Here is a 20,980-nt window from a genome sequence, read left to right on the forward strand (position 1 = left end):
ATAAGATCCAAAAAGTTTATCGATCCCAGGGTGTGCAGATCCATAATAGACATATAGAAATTATTGTGCGTCAAATAACATCAAAAGTGTTGGTTTCAGAAGATGGAATGTCTAATGTTTTTTTACCCGGAGAACTAATTGGATTGTTTCGAGCGGAACGAACGGGGCGTGCTTTGAAAGAAGCGATTTGTTACCAAGCTATATTATTGGGAATAACGAAAGCATCTCTAAATACTCAAAGTTTCATATCCGAAGCGAGTTTTCAAGAAACTGCTCGAGTTTTAGCAAAAGCCGCTCTACGCGGTCGTATCGATTGGTTGAAGGGTCTGAAAGAGAATGTTGTTCTAGGGGGGATGATACCCGTTGGTACCGGATTCAAAGGATTAGTGCACCGTTCAAAGCAGCATAATAACATTCCTTTGGAAACCAAAAAGAAGAATTTATTTGAGTGCGAAATGAGAGATATTTTGTTCCACCACAAAGAATTATTTGATTTTTGCATTTCAACCAATATACATGATACATCAGAACACTTATTTCTAGGATTTAATGATTCTTAAGAGCGGATTCATCCCCTTTTTTTCTATTTGTGTTGCAGTCATTTGATTTGGTAATAGTACTAAAGATAATAACGAATCGAAAAAATAAATAAAAAAATGACCGGCTTGGATCGTGTATCAACGGCCAATCTACGTTAGAAGAGAAGGTTCCGTGGGAACAATTATTTATTTCTATTTTCAGGTACCTCATCTCTTTTTTTTTTCAAAGAAAAAAAAGAGAAGACGTGTGGGGAGAAATGACAAGACGATACTGGAACATCAATTTGGAAGAGATGATGGACGCAGGAATTCATTTTGGTCATGGTACTAGGAAATGGAATCCTAAAATGGCACCTTATATCTCTGCAAAGCGTAAAGGTATTCATATTATAAATCTTACTAGAACGGCTCGGTTTTTATCAGAAGCTTGTGATTTAGTTTTTGATGCAGCAAGCAGGGGAAAACAATTCTTAATTGTTGGTACCAAAAATAAAGCAGCTGATTCAGTAGCACAGGCTGCAATAAAGGCTCGGTGTCATTATGTTAATAAAAAATGGCTTGGTGGTATGTTAACGAATTGGTATACTACAGAAACGAGACTTCATAAGTTCAGGGATTTGAGAACGGAACAAAAAACAGGCAGACTCAAACGCCTTCCGAAGAGAGATGCGGCTGTGTTGAAGAGACAAATATCTCACTTGCAAACATATCTGGGCGGGATTAAATATATGACAGGGTTACCTGATATTGTAATAATTGTTGATCAGCAAGAAGAATATACGGCTCTTCAAGAATGGAGAGATATTTTGTTCCACCACAAAGAATTATTTGATTTTTGCATTTCAACCAATATACATGATACATCAAAACACTTATTTCTAGGATTTAATGATTTTTAAGAGCGGATTCATCCCCCTTTTTTCTATTTGTGTTGCAGTCGATTTGGTAATAGTACTAAAGATAATAACGAATCGAAAAAATAAATAAAAAAATGACCGGCTTGGATCGTGTATCAACGGCCAATCTACGTTAGAAGAGAAGGTTCCGTGGGAACAATTATTTATTTCTATTTTCAGGTACCTCATCTCTTTTTTTTTTCAAAGAAAAAAAAGAGAAGACGTGTGGGGAGAAATGACAAGACGATACTGGAACATCAATTTGGAAGAGATGATGGACGCAGGAATTCATTTTGGTCATGGTACTAGGAAATGGAATCCTAAAATGGCACCTTATATCTCTGCAAAGCGTAAAGGTATTCATATTATAAATCTTACTAGAACGGCTCGGTTTTTATCAGAAGCTTGTGATTTAGTTTTTGATGCAGCAAGCAGGGGAAAACAATTCTTAATTGTTGGTACCAAAAATAAAGCAGCTGATTCAGTAGCACAGGCTGCAATAAAGGCTCGGTGTCATTATGTTAATAAAAAATGGCTTGGTGGTATGTTAACGAATTGGTATACTACAGAAACGAGACTTCATAAGTTCAGGGACTTGAGAACGGAACAAAAAACAGGCAGACTCAAACGCCTTCCGAAGAGAGATGCAGCTGTGTTGAAGAGACAAATATCTCACTTGCAAACATATCTGGACGGGATTAAATATATGACAGGGTTACCTGATATTGTAATAATTGTTGATCAGCAAGAAGAATATACGGCTCTTCAAGAATGTATCACTTTGCGAATTCCAACGATTTGTTTAATCGATACAAATTGTGACCCGGATCTAGCAGATATTTCTATTCCAGCGAATGATGACGCTATAGCTTCAATCCGATTAATTCTTAACAAATTAGTATTTGCAATTTGTGAGGGTCGTTCTAGCTATATACGAAATTCTTGATTAATAATAAGATAATAATAAGATAAGTAAATTATTTTTGGAACTCCATAGAATAGATTTATTGAATCGCACAAAAGAAATAAAAATAACTGAGGCTATTATGTGATTAGTTGATATTCAAAATATACAATTCAAGCGGGCAAGTAGAAAAAGGGATGGTTGAATCAAAATAATTCCTTTTAAATAAAGTTATATTTCTTTCAGAGGGTAATATGAATGTTTTATTATGTTCCATCAACACACTAAAAGGGTTATGCGATATATCCGGCGTGGAAGTAGGCCAACATCTCTATTGGAAAATAGGAGGTTTCCAAGTTCATGCCCAAGTACTTATTACTTCTTGGGTTGTAATTGCTATCTTATTAGGTTCATCCATTATAGCTGTTCGTAATCCACAAACAATTCCTACTGACGGTAAGAATTTCTTTGAATTTATCCTTGAATTCATTCGAGACGTGAGCAGAACCCAGATTGGAGAAGAATATGGTCCATGGGAATGGTAGCTTCAAGACGCGATAGAAAAATGGATGGAACATTGGAATATGTGGAGAAAGACGTTGGAGAGCTCAAATCGGATCGCGGAGAGCTCAAATCGGACGTCGGAGAACTCAAAGGAGTTGTCGGACAACTTTCGGTGGACATCGGAGCTGTGAAGGAATACATGAAGGAGCTTACTGATTGGATGAGATCGGGGAATGACGCGAATCCACCGACAGAGCAGGCTAGGGCTTCTGCTTTGAACGACAATGAAGGCAGCATCTCACCCCGGTTATGGATCAGCACCGAGTGGCAGAGAATCAAGATTTCGCCGAATGGAGATTCCTCTTTTCAACGGCGACGATCCGCTCGGCTGGTTGTTCCGGCTTGAGCGGTACTTCCAGGTCCAAGGTGTTGAGGAGGCGGAACGAGTGGTGGCGGCTGTTATCGGTCTCGAAAGGAAGGCGTTGAACTAGTTCCAGTGGATGGAATCCATATCTTGTCACATTTCATGGCCGAGATTCAAGGAGTCTGTGATACTGTGGAAAGTCGTTAGAATAGGCTGATTGTATAGCTGTAGTTTCCTATTTTGTAGGGATTTGATTTGTTTCCTGATTTCTCTAGATAAGAAGTTACCTAATATAGGGCTAAAATCAATGGATTTAAAACCGGCTGTGGTTATCCCTAATTGTATATAAATAGTGACTGTACATAATTGTTTTCTGGAATAATAAGAATTATTCTTTCTCCTAAAAACCTAAATCCGGCTCTAAGAATTCTTCATGGTATCAGAGCAAGGCTTCTGATCCGGTTTTTAGGATTTCTTTTCAAGCCATAACCCTAGTTTCGTTTCAGTCCTCAACCGGGAAAAACTAGTATTCCATAACCCTAGTTTTGTTTCAGTCATCAACCGGAAAAAACCCTAAACCTCATGGCATCAGAAACTGACAGCACTTCAAGAACCATGGCTGGTCAGGACAGTATTAATGCTGGCCGGTCAGAGGGGTCCCTTCTTCTCATCACTCAACACAAGTTGAATGGTCAGAATTATCTCCAATGGACCAAGTCAGTAATGATGTTTATCTCAGGCAAAGGGAAGGACGATTACCTCACGGGATTGGCTACAGCACCAAAACCGACTGACCCCCAGAACAAGATCTGGAAAGCAGAAAATAATATGGTGATGTCTTGGCTAGTCAACACCATGGACGCAGACATAGGGCAAAATTTCTTGTTCTACAACACTGCACATGAAATTTGGATGGCGGCTCAAGAGACTTATTTCGATAACGAAAACACTGCTGAATTATTCGAGATCAAAGGGGGCACTTCATGATCTACGGCAGGGTGAATCAAATGTCACTCAATACTATAATTGTCTCACTCATTATTGGAGACAACTAGACATGTTTGATAGTCCGGCTTGGGAATGTCCTGGAGATGAAACCCTCTACAAGAAAATTATAGAGAAAGAAAGAGTTTTCAAGTTTCTTCTAGGGCTTGACAAATCCCTCGATGAAGTAAGGGGGAGGATTCTTGGAACCAAGCCACTCCCATCCATTCGAGAAGCATTCTCGGAAGTCAGACGAGAAGAAAGTAGGAAGAAACTTATGCTAGGAAGGTTACTGCCCACAGGTAACGAAGCTTCAGCCCTTGCAGCAAGAGAGGAGTCAATGCAGCCCATGACACAAAACAAAAGAAAACTCGGCCTTGGTGTGATCACTGCAGGAAAACAGGTCACACTCGAGACACTTGCTGGAAAATCCATAGAAAGCCCACCTATTGGAAGCCAAGTCAAGAAAGAGAAGCCCGGAGTTTTGTTGCAGCCCCCGAAGACAAGGAAAAACCCACAAGCATGGAACCAAGTCTCTTTAGCAAGGAGCAAATCAAATGGCTGCAGCAAATGTTCAACTAGAATTCCAATCTTGGCCCAACTGTCTCCACGGGATCTGCTGCCCAGAAAGGTATTTTTTCAGCCGCTAATCATGTCAAAACAGAGGACTCCGCAAACTGGATTGTTGATTCAGGAGCCTCAGACCACATGATGCTTCATTATTTCAAGAATGTTGTCCTTGCCTTAAAGAGTATAAAGTCCGGATTGCTGATGGATCACTTTCTCCAGTAACAGGAATTGGAAAGTGGTCATCTCTAATACATTAACTCTTCAGTCCGTTCTTTTGGTTCCCAAATTAACATGCAATTTGCTATCTGTCAACAAACTTACTAAAGATTCTAAATGTGTTGCTAAGTTTTCACCCACTTCTTGTTTATTTCAGGATTTGGATTCGGGGAAGATGATTGGCAATGCTAAGAAAAATCAGGGACTCTACTGGATTAGGGACAAGGCTTATCCTCACTCTCGGGCCTATCACTCCATGACCTCCTCAGTTCAAAATTCGGATACTTCTATGTTTTTTTATTCAAATAAAGACAGTAGCATTAGGTTACTGCATTTCCGTTTACGACACTCAAATTTCATGTACTTGGCAAAAATGTTCCCTTCATTATTTATCAATAAAAATCCAAAATTTTTCTAATGTGAAGTTTGTCAACTTTCAAAGCATTGTCGTAGCACATACCTTATTCAAGGGTACAAATCTTCTCATCCTTTCTCTGTCATACACAGTGATATTTGGGGACCATCTCGGATTCCAAATATAACTGGTGCAAGATGGTTTGTATCCTTTATTGATTATCACACTCGAGCTATCTAGGTATTCCTTATGAAAGAAAAATCAGAGGCTGGACCCTTGTTTAGGACCTTCCACTCTATGATAAAAAATCAGTTTCAAGCCACTGTTCAAGTCTTTCGAACCGACAATGCTCGAGAATACTTCAATTCAATTCTAGGACCCTACCTTCTCGAGAATGGCATTATCCATCAAAGCTCATGTACATATACCCCTCAACAAAATGGAATCGCAGAAAGGAAGAACAGACATCTCCTTGAGTAGCCCGTTCTATCTTATTTTTCAGTAATTTACCAAAACGTTTTTAGGGGGAAGCAGTTTTAACTGCTACTTATCTAATTAATAGGATGCCATCTCGAATCTTGAAGTTTAGTACACCATGCCAAGTACTTCTCAAAATCTTCCCACAAAGCCGAGTGGTGAACACTATACCACTCAAGGTATTCGGATGTTCAGCCTATGTCCATATTCCCTCTCATCAACGCAGCAAACTTGATCCTAAGTCTCGTAAGTGTTTGTTCCTAGGGTACTTTCCTCATCAAAAAGGGTATAAGTGCTACTGTCCATCCACCAGAAAGACATACACCACTATGGATGTGACCTTCATGGAAAATGTTCCATTTTATTCCAAAACCGCTATTCAGGGGGAAAAAGTGCAAGAAGAATATCAGTTTTAGGATAGCATGATGTTAGATGAACCAATGAGTGATATCACCCATTTACATCCCGAGGCTGAGAAGGAACTCCTAGTCTACACCAGGAGGAAGAAGATCCCTAAACCAGTAGAACATCCGGAGATTCCTATGCCTTGCCAAGCAGACAACCCGAGTTCAACTTCAAATGAAGTAATACAAGGTAGCACTGAATCCGAGCCTTATTCTAATGATTTGTGCGTGCCTGATGATCTTACTAAGCCAATTGCTCAAAGAAAAGGGATTAGATCGTACACTCAACATCCTATCTCATACTTTGTGTCCTATGAGAAACTATCTCGAGTTACAGGGCCTTCACCACCAATCTAGACAGTATTCAGATACCAGGGAACATCCAAGAGGCGCTACTACATCCAGAATGGGAACAAGCTGTTAATGAGGAGTTAAGAGCCTTACAAAAGAATAGTACTTGGGAGCTTACACACCTTCCTCAGGGCAAACAAGCAGTAAGTTGTAAGTGGGTTTTCACTGTTAAATATAAAGCAGATGGAAGTATTGACAGGTACAAGGCAAGACTTGTGGCAAAGGGCTTCACACAGACTTATGGCATCGATTATCAGGAAACATTCGCTCCAGTGGCAAAGATGAATACCATTCGAGTACTACTTTCCTTAGCTGTCAACCTTGATTGGAACTTGCATCAATTTGATGTTAAAAATGCATTCCTCAATGATAACTTGGAAGAGGAAGTATATATGGAAATTCCACCTGGGCTCGAGCAATCACAAGGCGTCAAACAGGTGTGCAGACTTCGAAAATCACTATATGGTCTCAAGCAATCGCCAAGAGCCTGGTTTGACAGGTTTACCAAGGCAGTTAAGGAGCAGGGATATTTACAAGGACAATCAAATCACACGTTATTCATCAATAGAACTTCGGATGGTAGGATTACAATCCTTATTGTCTATGTTGATAACATAATTGTTACTAGGAACAATGAGGCAGAAATTGCTCAGCTAAAGGGAACCCTGAGTCGGGAATTTGAAATCAAAGACCTTGGAGCTCTAAGATACTTTCTTAGAATGGAAGTAGCACGGTCTAGCAAAGGAATTTCAGTCTCACGGAAGTGGTATACACTAGACTTACTAGAAGAAACAGGCATGCTTGGTTGCAAGCCTTTAGACACTCCTATGGATCCTTTCAACAAAATGGGGACTAAAGAAGATTCAGGTCCGGTAGATAAAGGAAGACATCAAAGGTTAGTGGGCAAACTAATCTACCTATCTCACACAAGACCAGACATCAACTTCGCTGTCAGTACGGTCAGTCAATTCATGAATAGTCCGAATGAAGAGCATCAAGAAGCAGTATACAAGATTTTGAGGTACTTAAAGATGTCTCCCGGCAAAGGTTTATTTTTCAAGAAAGGAACAAACAGGGGCATAGAGATCATGTCAGATGCAGATTGGGCGGGATCTTTGACTAATAGGCGATCAACCTCTAGATACTGTTCGTTTGTATGGGGAAACCTTGTCAGCTGGAGGAGCAAAAAGCAATCAATAGTCGCTCGGAGTAGTGCTGAAGCTGAGTTCAGGGCCCTAGCTCATGGAATTTGCGAAGGAATGTGGCTAAGAAGACTCCTAGAAGAACTACAACTCCCAATCAAGACTCCTATGGAACTGTTGTGTGACAATCAAGCAGCCATCAATATTTCGAAGAATCCAGTCCTTCATGATCGCACCAAGCACGTGGAAATAGACCGTCAAGTTATCAAAGTAAAGATAGAGGATGGAATTGTGGAAGTTGTCTACACGCCCACACGACAACAAACTGCAGACGTGTTCACCAAAGCCATTGCAAGAACTCACTTCGATACCCTACTATCCAAGCTGGGAATGATTGACATACATTCTCCAGCTTGAGGGGGAGTGTGGAAAGTCATTAGAATAGGCTAATTGTATAGCTGTAGTTTCCTATTTTGTAGGGATTTGATTTGTTTCCTGATTTTTCTAGATAAGGAGTTACCTAATATAGGGCTGAAATCAGGGGATTTAAAACCGGCTGTGGTTATCCCTAATTGTATATAAATAGTGGCTGTACAGAATTATTTTCTAGAATAATAAGAATTATTCTTTTTCCTAAAAACCTAAATCCGGCTCTAAGAATTCTTTAGATACAGTGGTTTCGGTCTTCGCAAACTGGCAACCATTACGAGGCTTTAATTGCTTTGCGACAAGACTCATCGGTGGCGGAGTTTCGTGAGAAATTTGAGCTGCTCTCATCCCCTTTGAGAGAAGCCAACGAAGAATCTCATGGGAGCCTTCTCGAATGGTCTGGCCGAGGAGATCAAGGCGGAAGTCAGAATGGTGAAGCCTGCCTCTCTCGTCCAGCTGATGGACTTGGCCCAAAAAGTTGAGGAAAAGAATTGGGCCCTTGAACGGGCTCACATGAAGCGGGCTTTAAGACCCAACCCGAGTAAGGAGGAAACTGGTTTTTTCAAAGATTATAATTGATTAAAGGGGTCTGTTGCGGGAGGTGGTCCTTCTGTGAGTGGTTCCAGCTGGACACCACCAAGACCGACTGAAGGAAAAAAGACAGCGCCGGTGATGACACGCAGCAACTCTCTTCAATCCAACGTGTCTGTCAACAAAGAACCTATTATTGCTCCATCTCAGTTTGTTAGGAAGAGTGAGAATTTCAGGAGGATGATTTCAGATGCCGAAATGCAGCAACGGCGGGAGCGGGGTTTATGCTTCCGATGTGAAGAAAAGTGGCGAGTCAGTCACGTTTGTAAAAATCCCCAGCTCCAAGTTCTTATTGCGGCCTAGGATGAAGAGGCCGTGGCTGAAGAGGACATCGAGCAACTGTTGACGCAGGAAGAAGAACCCTTGGAGCTCTCCATGAATTCAATTGTCGAGATTCCGTCCATTAATACCATGAAAGTGAAAGGTACGATCTTGAGCAGAGAAGCGGTTATTTTAATTGCTTCAAGGGCTTCTCATAATTTCATTTCTCGAGGAATTGTTGAGGAACTAAAACTTCCAATAGATGGTACACCTAGTTTCGGTATAATGGTTGGGAATGGCTACAAAGTGGCTGGGCAAGGGGTGTGCCGCCAAGTGGAGGTTAGTTTACAAGGGTTGCAGATAATACAAGATTTCTTCCCTATCGAGCTTGGTAGTGCCGATGTTATTTTAGGAATTAGTTGGCTTGGCATGTTAGGTGAAATACGTGCCAATTGGAAGAAATTAACTATGCAGTTCGACTGGCAAGGCAAACGAGTTTTACTTCAAGGCGACCCCTCCTTATCCAAAACATTAGTGTCTCTCAAAGCAATGCTTAAAGCAATTCAAGAAGAGGGCCAGGGGTTTTTGGTGGAATTTGGGCAAGTGTCCATTTTGGACCAGTCGGCTGGAAAAGTCGAGGATGCTGCTTTGGAGGAGTTGCTTACAGAATTTCATTCGGTTTTTGAACCTCCGGCAAGCCTTCCTCCTTCACGGTTTCATGATCATACAATTCCACTTAAGGAGGGGGCGGATCCTCCGAATTGCGACCATATCGTTTTCCTCAATTCTCAAAAGAATGAGATTGAACGAATTGTGAAAGAAATTATGGCAGCGAGAATCATTAAGCATAGTAACAGCCCGTTTTCTAGTCCGGTATTGTTGGTCAAGAAGAAATCCAGAGAGTGGCGCTTTTGCGTGGACTATCGCGCACTAAACAAACTTACCGTTCCTGATCGGTTTCCGATCCCCGCTATAGATGAATTGTTGGATGAGCTTGGGGGTCTTCTTTTCCAAGTTGGATTTGAAGTCCGGCTACCATCAAATTAGGGTGCGTGAGGAGGATACACCGAAAACAGCTTTTCAAATTCACGTCGGTCATTACGAGTTCCTGGTTATGCCTTTCGGCTTAACAAACACCCCGGCCACCTTTCAATCCTTAATGAACGAGGTTTTCCGACCTCACTTACGGCAGTTTGTCCTGATTTTCTTCGATGATATCCTTGTCTACAGTAAGGATTGGACTTCCCATATGCAGCACCTGCAATGTGTTTTTGCCTTGCTACAACAACACCAGTTGGTGGCCAACACGAAAAAGTGTGTTTTTGGGCAACGTCGGGTGGAATATTTAGGCCATATCATCACTGACACTGGTGTTCAAGCGGATCCGGCAAAAATTACCGCCATGGTTGATTGGCCCGTGCCCAAGACAGTTCGGGATCTACGGTTACAAACGTTTTGTGAAGGATTATGGGAAGGTGGCTAAGCCTCTAACACGTCTCCTTAAAAAAGATGCTTTTTTGTGGACTTCTGAAGCGCATGGCGCTTTTGAGGGGTTAAAACATCGGATGGTCACTATTCCAGTGCTCGCTTTACCGGATTTCACTAAAACCTTTATCATCGAGACTGATGCTTCGAGACACGGGTTGGAGGCCGTTTTGATGCAGGACAATAGGCCAATTGCTTTTATCAGCCAATCACTTTCTAATCGAGGTCGCGCCAAATCTGTGTATGAATGCGAGCTAATGACGGTCGTCTTGGCCACGAAAAAGTGGCGTCATTATCTTTAGGGAAGACACTTTATTGTGAGAATGGATCAATAGAACTTGCGGTTTCTTCTTGAACAGCAAGTTATGAATGAGGCTCAACAACGGTGGATTTGTAAACTCATTGGTTTGGATTTTGAAATTCAGTATAAACCGGGGAGGGATAACTGTGTAGCAGATGCCTTGTCCAGAAAGCATGAGGACCCCATTTGCAAGTGCTTTCAGTTGTGCACACACAGGAGTTGGAAGCTATTGAGGAGGTAGTGCAAAAGGATGATAAGTTGCGATTGATTATTCAAGGCCTCTTGGTCGACCCTCAATTCAAAGTCGATTATCAGCTCAAAGGGGGCCGCCTCTATTACAAAAACAAGTTGGTGTTACCACAGCATTCTCCCTTAATCCCAAAGTTTTTTCGAGAGTTTCACTCATCAGTTATGGGAAGACATTCTGGTTTCTTTCGCACTTATAAGCGTTTGGCGGATGTCTTATTTTGGGAGGGTATGAAGCGTGATATTTAGCGCTTGGTCGCAGAGTGCGACATCTACCAGCGGGTGAAGTATGATGCCCTTAAGCCGGCCGGATTGTTACAACCCTTGCCAATTCCGGAGCAAGTTTAGGATGATGTCTCTTTAGACTTTATTGGGGGCTTGCCTAAGGCCTTGGGACGTGATACAATCATGGTGGTGGTGGATCGTCTCACCAAATATGTGCATTTTTTCTCGCTATCTCATCCTTTTACAGCTAGGGAAGAAGCGGACGTTTTTGTGAACGAAGTAGTCCGTTTGCATGGTTTTCCGCGCTCCATTGTTTCGAACAGGGATCGAGTGTTCATCAGTCACTTTTGGAAGGAATTGTTCCGCCTGGCCGGTACCAAGCTTCGCATGAGCTCCGTTTATCATCCACAAACAGATGGCCAGACGGAGGTGGTTAACCGGAGTTTGGAGGATTATTTGAGGTGTTTTTGTGGGTAACAAACCACGTCTGTGGCCTAATTGGTTGGGGTGGGCCGAGATTTGGTTCAATACTACCTTCCATAGCTCGGCTGGCATGACGCCCTTTCGTGATTTGTATGGCCGTGAGGCACCTATTCTGTTCCGTTGGGAGGAGGATAGCTCAGTTGTGGAAGCTGTTAATCATCAGTTGCGTGATCGGAATGACATACTGCGGGAGTTGAAGGAGAAATTGACCATTGCCCAACATCGGATGAAGTTGTATGCTGACAAGAAGCGACAGGATGTCCAATTTAGGGTAGGGGATTGGGTTTTACCTGAAGCTCCAGCCCTACCGTCTACGGTCGCTGGCTCGTCAGCGCAATGAGAAGTTGAGGCCTCATTTTTACGGGCCATTTCAGGTGATGGAGCGGGTTGGCGAGGTTGCGTATCGTCTCTAGCTTCCTTCTTTTGCGCGCATTCATGATGTATTCCATGTGTCCCAGCTGCGGAAAGTGCTACAGTCATCTACTCCCGTGCAGCAGTTACCGGCTACTTTTACAGAGGACATGGGACTGGCAGTTGAACCCGCGGCACTGCTGCAATCTAGGAAGCTTTTGGATGGTTCGATTGAGCACCTGGTTCAATGGAAGGATCTTCCTGAATGTGACAGCACTTAGGAGTTGTGGGAGTTGTTGTCTGCTCAGTTTCCTCACTTGAACCTTGAGGACAAGGTTCTTGCGCATTGGGGGGGTGATGATGAGAATCGGGGATTGCTGGTCTATAGTAGAAGGAAGAACCGTTAGCTATTAGTGGCTGACATGGAGGTGGTTTACTGTGGAATCTTATTGAGAAAGCTTTCAGCAGTCTTGCTGGGGAAGCTTCTTTAGTAATAACTGAAATTGGTTAGTTGGTTAGATTTGTTAGTGTGTTAGCAGGGGAGCCTATAAATAAGTTCGGGCTCGAGAGTTTAGGGGCTTTTGGAATGTGTATAGTTTAGTGAGGACAGTAGGTGATCTCTCGGAAATCACCATTGTTGTAGGTATCGATTGCAGTTGAATGAAATTCATATTCTTTTGATTCTGTTCTTGCTGATTAGTAGAGGTTTCTATCACTTACCTGCTCTGCAATGAATGTGATGCCACCATGATTAACCATTTCATAGGTTTCACCAAGTATTGGATTAAATGGCTTCCATGGTCGTTCAAAGCAATAATAAACTGATATAAACCATGAAGCTGCAATCAACAATTTTTAGGTCAGTCACGGTAAATGCACGTTTAAACAGATATAGCAAGTGAGCAAAAGAGAGGTATTCTTACAAGCATACACCAATCTCATATAAGGATCCTCACATTCATCTGCCAGATCTAACAGGTAAGAGTACTCCATCACCTGTGGAAAAAAGTTTTATGAGATCATTGGGCAAAATAAGCTCAATAAAGAAAAGCTCACCTCCAATTACAACCAACACTAACCTCTGACATTCTCTGCAGCATAGACATTGGCTCGAAAATAAGTACCGGTAGAGTAACCATTGATGTGACATCAGATCCTATATACTTCTGCATCATCTTCCAGTAACTATCTCGATCCTAAGAAAACAAGAATAACTTGATAATTGAGTATGAAATAGATAACTAGCAAGTATTAAACTGAAAATTACAAGAACATAAAATAAGAAGTTAAGAATTTTGGTGATATACTAAAAAAAGTATTTGGATATCCTTGTATAAAATGTCTTTGTTTTAGCTGTGAAAAGAATTCGAATTAAAATTTAGAAAATCAATTAAATATTGGTAGGTATTGGACTAGGCCAGGTCTACTATGTAATAAACAATTTTAGTTTCTATCGCAAACCACAATAAGCATATCAAACTTCAAACCATAACTGTATAGTGTATAGTACTTCAAAAAAAATTCATTTTTTTTCCTGAGGAAATATATTTCGTATACAAGAAAAATGCGAAAGCAGGAAATCACCTCCTGTTTCCATCTTCCTTTCCTTGCTTCCTCTTCACCATCTTCTGTACCTCCTTCTGGGTTAATGACTTCAAGCCCTTCATAACCCAACAAACTGGGTATCAAAAGAAAAAAAAAAGAGCAGATCGTCAAAACACAATCTTGGACAAAACAACGTATACACCAGAATAGCCACGAAAATTAAACATCCTTCTACCTTAATTACTTGTGATTATCCCATTACTAAATTAAATGCTAGAATGACTAAAAAATAATTAAGACGCCCACTGGAAAATTAAATTTAAGAATACAACAATCTAAATTTGAAAACAAGAGCGTTCATTTCTCGGGCCTGATCAAAATTCACCAAACTTGTTGTTACTGAAATGAAGATTTTACAAATTACAATCTACAAGTGGAAAGAAAAGAGCTAGATTGAGATTCTCTTGATTCCAACTACAAAATTGGACCTCGGAATCATCGATCCAAACACCGTTTCGATCGGAAAACAAAATCTGAGCAAGAGAATCCAAAACCAAAACAAAAGCTCCAATTTTCCTGGGAACCAAACAGGAATAGAAAAGAAGAGAAAATGTGAATGAATACCCATTGACGGATTTGGTCATGGCGGAACCAAAATTGGATAAACTGGAAGCGATGGAGGCGAAGAAACCTCCATTTTTCTTCGGATCATTTGAAGCCATCTTCGATCGATCTTCGAGAAACAGAGAGAGAGAGAGGAGAACTGGAGAGAGAAACAAGGGATTGGGAAATTTGAATGAAAGAAATTGGGGATTTAGAATTAGAATATTTATTAATGAAGAGAACAGCGAATAAGAGCAGGAATTCACGTTGGCGGTACTTGGATTTGAAGTCAAAAAATATTAATATTTGGAAATTTTTCTTTTTGTTTAATTTTCTCTTTCTAGTCGACGCGTAAGCGCGTGAGGTCTAGAGTGGCGGCTAGCTAGCGAAGCTTCTTGCTTCGTGGATGACCTGGTTTCCTTTCCTTAGCCGACAATTATTTACAACAATAATAAGAACAGATATATATCGAAAACAAGAACGGCAAAATCGAATTGTAGGAGCTCTGAGGTTTGTGTTTCAGACGGTGTCCTTAAAATAAATTCGTCTCCTCACCACAGTGTATGCGGTTTTGCGACCTCTGTTTCTTAAGAAATCACCACTTCACTTTAAAATAGTGCTTCAAATAATGCCTAATTCCACTTTAAATGTCATTTCTCCAATAACACTTTTAATTTTTTAAGTTTATATATAAATGTTGGAAAAGTTCCATTAGAAACCCCATTGTGTAGGGTTGTACATATAACTGTCGAATCAAAATCAGCCCTCGGGAATTATCACTACTGACCAAGCAAAATTGACAGATTCAACCCCACGTTAGTACTGACGAACGTCCATTATCGAACCGTATCTGCCAAGTATTGGGAAACTTGATAGCAGTTAGTGTGGCATATGAGACTCAGTTAGGAACCAACCAAGTCCTCAGTTCTTCTTCCCATCTTTAAGACTCTGTTCTTTTCGCTGATTCAAATTTAGAATTTGAGTTTTGTTACAGTAAAAAGCTCTCAAAAACAGTCACATCTAACTTTTTTGCTACAGTAAAAAACTCTCACACAACATCACATCTCAACTCAAATTAAAAATTCGAATTAACAAACCGGACGGGCCTTAATTTTTTTAAGTTATTATTATTATTATTATTGCATTCTTTTGTATAAGTGAAACTAGTCATTTCACTTTTAGTTATATATACATATATGATATGTGAAATGACGATTGAAGAGACGACGACAGCGGTGATTGATAGAACAACAAAAGGCTAATGGCAGCGTCGAACTCAGAGAAGAAGGGCCAAAAGGGGAAGGGGTGGCACATGTAATATGTTAGGGATTAAGGTTTTCTAAAGCAATGCCAAACTGCTTTAACTTTGAGATTGTTTTCCCTCCAAACTCTATGCACTAAGGTGATGTTTGGTAGAGGGATTTGTTTCTTGATTCGAATCATGATTCGTGGTTCGATACAGTATTTTCTCTCACAAAAAATACACGTAAATAAAAAATGGTTCTAATCACGTGGTTCTAATCCATGAACCAAACGGACTCTAAACTTTGTAGTCGCTATAATAAAAGAAAATAAAAAACTAAATATGATTGAACCCAGGCAAAATAAGAGAGGTGGACTCAAAGAAAATGAATTGAGGATGAATTTTCTACTTCAGAGTTCTGAAAAACGAAGGATTTACAGCCACTTTCAATCACCCACCTTCAATGTTTAGCTCTTTTCAAACGAGTAGTCGACTGGGTTACTTGGTTACAATCTACTAGCGGCTAGTCTATTGAGTAACCGTTAAGAGTATGTTTGGTAGGAAAGAAAAGTAGAAGGAAGGAAGAAGGTGGAGAGATTTTGAGAGATAAAATGGAAATGTAAGTTGTTTGGTAGGAGAGAAAAGAGAAAAAAAGAGAAATTTGAGTGGAAAATAATACATGTGGGTCCCACCATTTTTCTTCTTTTCACAAGTGGGCAAAAAATGGGAACAACTAATTAAAGTGAGCAAAGTTACTAAACTACCTTTTTTCCATCAATATCCAAACAAAAAATTTAAGGGTATAAAAGTAATTTACGAGTAAATTTTTTTCTTTCCTCTCAATTTAACTTTTAATACCAAACAAGTGAAGGTAAACTCATTTTCTTTCCATCTTCTCATACTAAACAACATAAAATAAAATCAATTTCTTTTCCATCATTATTATTTTCCATCACTTCCATATTTCCTTTCATTCCTACCAAACATAGCACAAGTGTCAAGTAAACTAATAGGTGACCAATGAATATTCAGGTGGGTGACCGTCATGTGTCCAGGACACCAATGGATGAGCAACGAGCAATGGGAAGCTAGATTCATGAATGGCTACTTCCCAGTAGTAAGCGGCTGCTACCCACTTTTACGGTTGTGATTGATAGAAGAGTCATCACAATTTGTGTTGCAGAAAGAAGAACTGTCTCCGTTGGAATTGTAGGAAGAAGTTGTGACATTTGAAAGGTTTCTGTAGAGGTAGAAGAGAGAACAAAAATCAACCAAATACATATTATTGGGATACTGAGAGCGCGTTTAGAACTCATTCTAAAATAATTTTATTTTTTGCATGAAAACGTTTTTAATCTCAAACATAAATTATTTTTAAAAATGCATTGATAATTTTATTAAGAAATTATTTTTAATCTAAAAAAAACTCATTAATGTCCTTGTTTCTTTCTCTCTCCTCGAGATATGAGAAAACAAAAATAAAAAATAAAAAAATCATTTTTCATTTCTCTCTCATTTTACACTAAACTAAAAAATCGTTTTCATTTCTGTTTTTTGTCTTTATTGCGCCAAACACTGTTTTAAAAACGTTTTCATTTTCTTTCTTAAAAAACGTGAAAAATAAAAACGAGATCAATTCCAAATACGGTCAAAACCTTTATGTTCATGGCACATTCGTATGGGCTATATGGTCCTTTCTTTCGCTTCCTAATGCATTCAAAGAAAAGTTATTTCAAGTGAAATTGAAATCACACAATTCAAGCCTTAAACTAAATGAGATCTTGCTTTAAGCCAAAACTTGTAAATTGAGGTGATCGGAATTGTAATTCAAACTATCATTTGAATACGCAAGTAAATTATAAAATTTGAATATGTATTTAGATAGAATGTTGTAAATAGTCATTTGAAAAAAATTTTAAGGACTCTTCATTTCACCGATTCGAGTTTTCAGTTTTAGGTTTCTACAGTAAAAAGCTCTCAGAAAATGTTACATTTAACTTTTTTCTACTACAGTGAAAAACTCTCATAAAATGTCACATCTCAGCTCGAATTAAAAACCCGAATCCACAAAGTGAACGAGGCCGTAGTTTGTTAACAAAATTTACAAAAACTCAGGGCTTGTTCTTTTGAGTGAAAAACTCAAAAAAATGCAACTCGAGTTACAACTTTATTCGAGTTCATGTTCTTTTAAGTTTAAACTCGAGTTCAAACTTGAGTTTAGGACTAAAACTCGAGTTCAAATTTCCTCTTCAACTCGAGTTTAGAAACTTGAACTCAAATTAATGAACATGATTTTTTCTATTATTAAAAATGTTATAACTTTTTCGTTTTAATTCTAATTAAAATGCATTTTTTCTATGCGTTGACAATGAAAAGACGAATAAAACCCAACCCATATACCCTATTAAAATTTTTCATCAGCATTGAGTTTTTATTAAAAAATTATCTAAATACAAATTCAAGTTTTGACTCACTCAAACACAAACTCAAAAAGATTCTTATCTTAAACCATAACTCAAATGTACACAACTAAACACAAACTCAAGTTACAAGTTCAACTCAAATTATAATTCAAATTCAACTCAAGAATTATACTCAAGTTAAACTCCAAAAGAAGAAGCCCTCAATGTTAATGGAGGAACTATTTAAGATATATGGATATGGATTTTTTTCACTCTGAATGCAAGAATTATCTCAAGGTAAAACGTATAAGCTATAAACATTATAAAGCATGAGTTTTTATAGAGATAACAAATAATGAGAAAAAAAATAAAAATAAAAATAGAGGCAATCGATTGCACTTCTAACATCGGCACACAACGAAATTTTTGCCCCTCAATTCACAATAAACGTATAAATTATGATCGATGGTACACAACGAAATTCTTGCCCCTCAATTCACAATAAACGTATAAATTATGATCGATGGTCTAAATTAAAAAGATGAATCGATACGTTAAACAATTATTAACGGACCATATATACATGCAAATAGTATTTAAAATAGAAGAAAGACCGAAATTAAAATAGGTGGGTTCTTGTATATACAATTTTTGAACGTTTTGTTTATATTTACCATCAAAAGAAAAACTTTTTGGTGTTTTATAACTTTTATTATTTTTAACTTTTTGTGTTCTAACCTTTACTAGTTGAGTGGGGAATAAATAACTTTGATCTGCGTCAAAACATGTAGCCTTTTTAAAAATTAAGTTCATTAATTAGAGTAAAAAGAAAAAAAAATATTTCAAAAAAATCACATAAAAAATGAATTAAAATTACATAAGAGTTTTGAAAAAAAAATTATTTTAAAAAAATTATTTTAATTAAAAGAAAGTATTTTAAAGAAAGATATTATAAAACATGAACTGTGAAAGATTTTTAGGAAGAAAACAAGAAAAAAAGCGAAAGAATTGAAGAAAAAATTAAAAAAGAAAAAGAGAACAAGCTAAAAATAAACTATATATGAGTTTTTTTTTTTTTTTTTTTTTTTTTTTTAAAAAAAAAAAAAACAAAAAAAATAAGAATCAAGAAACCAAAAGGGAAAAGAATCGAAAAAGTAAAAAACGAAAACATAACATGAAAGAATAAATGAGATGTTGACATGCGATTAATGGTGGTCAATGGATAAATAATTTTTTTGGCCTTGTGTTTATATTTCTGTATATACATATATATATATATATATATATATAGTAGAGTTAAAAAAAAAGAATCAAGAAACCAAAAGTTTGAAGAATAAAAAAAAGTAAAACATAAAAACATAACATGAAGGAATAAATGAGAGGTTGACACGTGATTAAAAGAGAAGTAATTTCTTTAGTTTTTTTATGTGTGTTTAGATTTAGATTATTTTTCAATTTAGATTAGATTGAGATGGAAAGATTATCAGGGGAAAAAAACAATAGGCAAAAGGAAAAAGAGGAAAAGCTAAAAATAAATTGTATAAGAGTTTAAAGGTTTTACTTTTTAAAAAAGAGAAGCAAGAAATTGAAAGTGAAAAGAATTAGACGAGTGAAGACATCCTAATTAGTTGTAAAGTCTTCTGCCCTAATTATAAATTAAGAGTTCGAGTCACGTTAAACCCCACTTAAAAGTGATGACATTCTTTCCCGCTTAAAAATGATGACATTCTTCCTCCCTTTATATAAAAAAAAGTAAAAAGAATTAGAAAAAGTATATAAAAAAAACAGAAACAAAACATGAACAAATACATGAAAAGTTAACACATGGTGAAGAAGCAACCTTTTTAGCACATTATGTTTAGATTTAGATTTGATGTTTAGATTTAGCGGATTAGATTTTCAATAATTAATTTTTATTATTTTATCAGTTAGTATGATGAGATAAGTGAAAAAAATAAATAAATAGGGATAGTTGTAAAAGTCATCAACAAACAAATGAGAAGTTAACACATGGTCAGAAAAGAAGCAACTTGTTTAGCACTTTTAGGTATGTTTAGATTTAAGGGATTAGATTTTCGATATTTAATTTTTATTATTTTCTCGTTAGTATGACGAGATAAGTGAAAAATTAATAATAAATAAATAGGAATAGTTGTAAAAGTAGTTACTGTTTCGTTAACAATTCCTCTCTATTTAGTTGACTTAATTCGTTAAAAGCATTCATGGATTGAGTTGAATAACTTTTAGAAACTCATGCGCATTTAAAACTCGGTCTAAAATGATTTAATTTTTTATATAAAAATAAAAAAGAAAACATTTTCAATCTCAGACGGAAATTATTTTTTAAAATGTGTTTAGAGGACGTTTGATTGATGGATTCAGAATCATGATTCAAAACTATTCTCAATTTAAGTGTTTTTTGTGACAAAAAATACTATAGCGAGCAACGAACCATGATTCGAACCGTAGCACGAATCCTTAAACCAAACACACTCTAAGAGATTATTTTCAGTGTAAAAAACTCATTAATGTCTCTCTTTATCTCTCTCTGCTCGAGATAAGAGAAAACGAAAATAAAAAATAAAAAATAAAAAAGTCATTTGTTATTTCTCTCTCATTTTACACTAAAACAAAAAATCATTTTCATTTTCATTTTTTATCTTTATTGCACCAAACGCCGTTTTGAAAACATTTTCATTTTTTCTTTCTCAAAAAACGTAAAAAATAAAAACATGATCAATTCCAAACATAGCCTTAGTTGTTTTTCATTTTCTCTTCCCTCGAGCAGAGAGACATTAATGAATTTTTTTATATTAAAAACAATCTCTTGATAAAACTACCAAACATATTTTTAAAAATGATTTCTGTCTAAGATTGAAAACGTTTTCATTTCTATTTTCATATAAAAAATAAAATCATTTTAAAACGAGTTCCAAACGCACCCTATGTGTCAAACAGTGAAGGTAGAAAGTGACAGAAAGAGTTATGCTAGCATATTAGAATATAGACTCAAGACCACTCAACCAATTCAAAGAAACAAATTAAATTTTACCCAAACTAACCGATCACTTTCATTTAAAAAAAAAAAAAAAAAAAAAAAAAACCCTAA

At 37.6% G+C, this 20,980-nt stretch overlaps 1 protein-coding gene across 1 annotated transcript in view; it reads right to left on the bottom strand.

Moving 5' to 3' along the window:
* LOC21404134 (oxysterol-binding protein-related protein 3A) overlaps positions 1-14,646 on the bottom strand; it is a 25,952-nt gene extending 11,306 nt beyond the window's left edge. The window contains exons 1-5 of the mRNA XM_024175472.1: positions 14,248-14,646; positions 13,663-13,756; positions 13,158-13,274; positions 13,002-13,074; positions 12,799-12,917 (exon numbers count right to left, since the gene is read on the bottom strand). Coding sequence (XP_024031240.1) covers positions 12,799-12,917; positions 13,002-13,074; positions 13,158-13,274; positions 13,663-13,756; positions 14,248-14,345 — 501 coding nt within the window. The 5' untranslated portion in view covers positions 14,346-14,646. The remainder of the gene's footprint in view (positions 1-12,798; positions 12,918-13,001; positions 13,075-13,157; positions 13,275-13,662; positions 13,757-14,247) is intronic.
* Positions 14,647-20,980: the final 6,334 nt, after the last annotated feature.

This window comes from Morus notabilis, unplaced genomic scaffold, assembly GCF_000414095.1.
Source record: "Morus notabilis unplaced genomic scaffold, ASM41409v2 Scaffold256, whole genome shotgun sequence".
Taxonomy (NCBI): domain Eukaryota; kingdom Viridiplantae; phylum Streptophyta; class Magnoliopsida; order Rosales; family Moraceae; genus Morus; species Morus notabilis.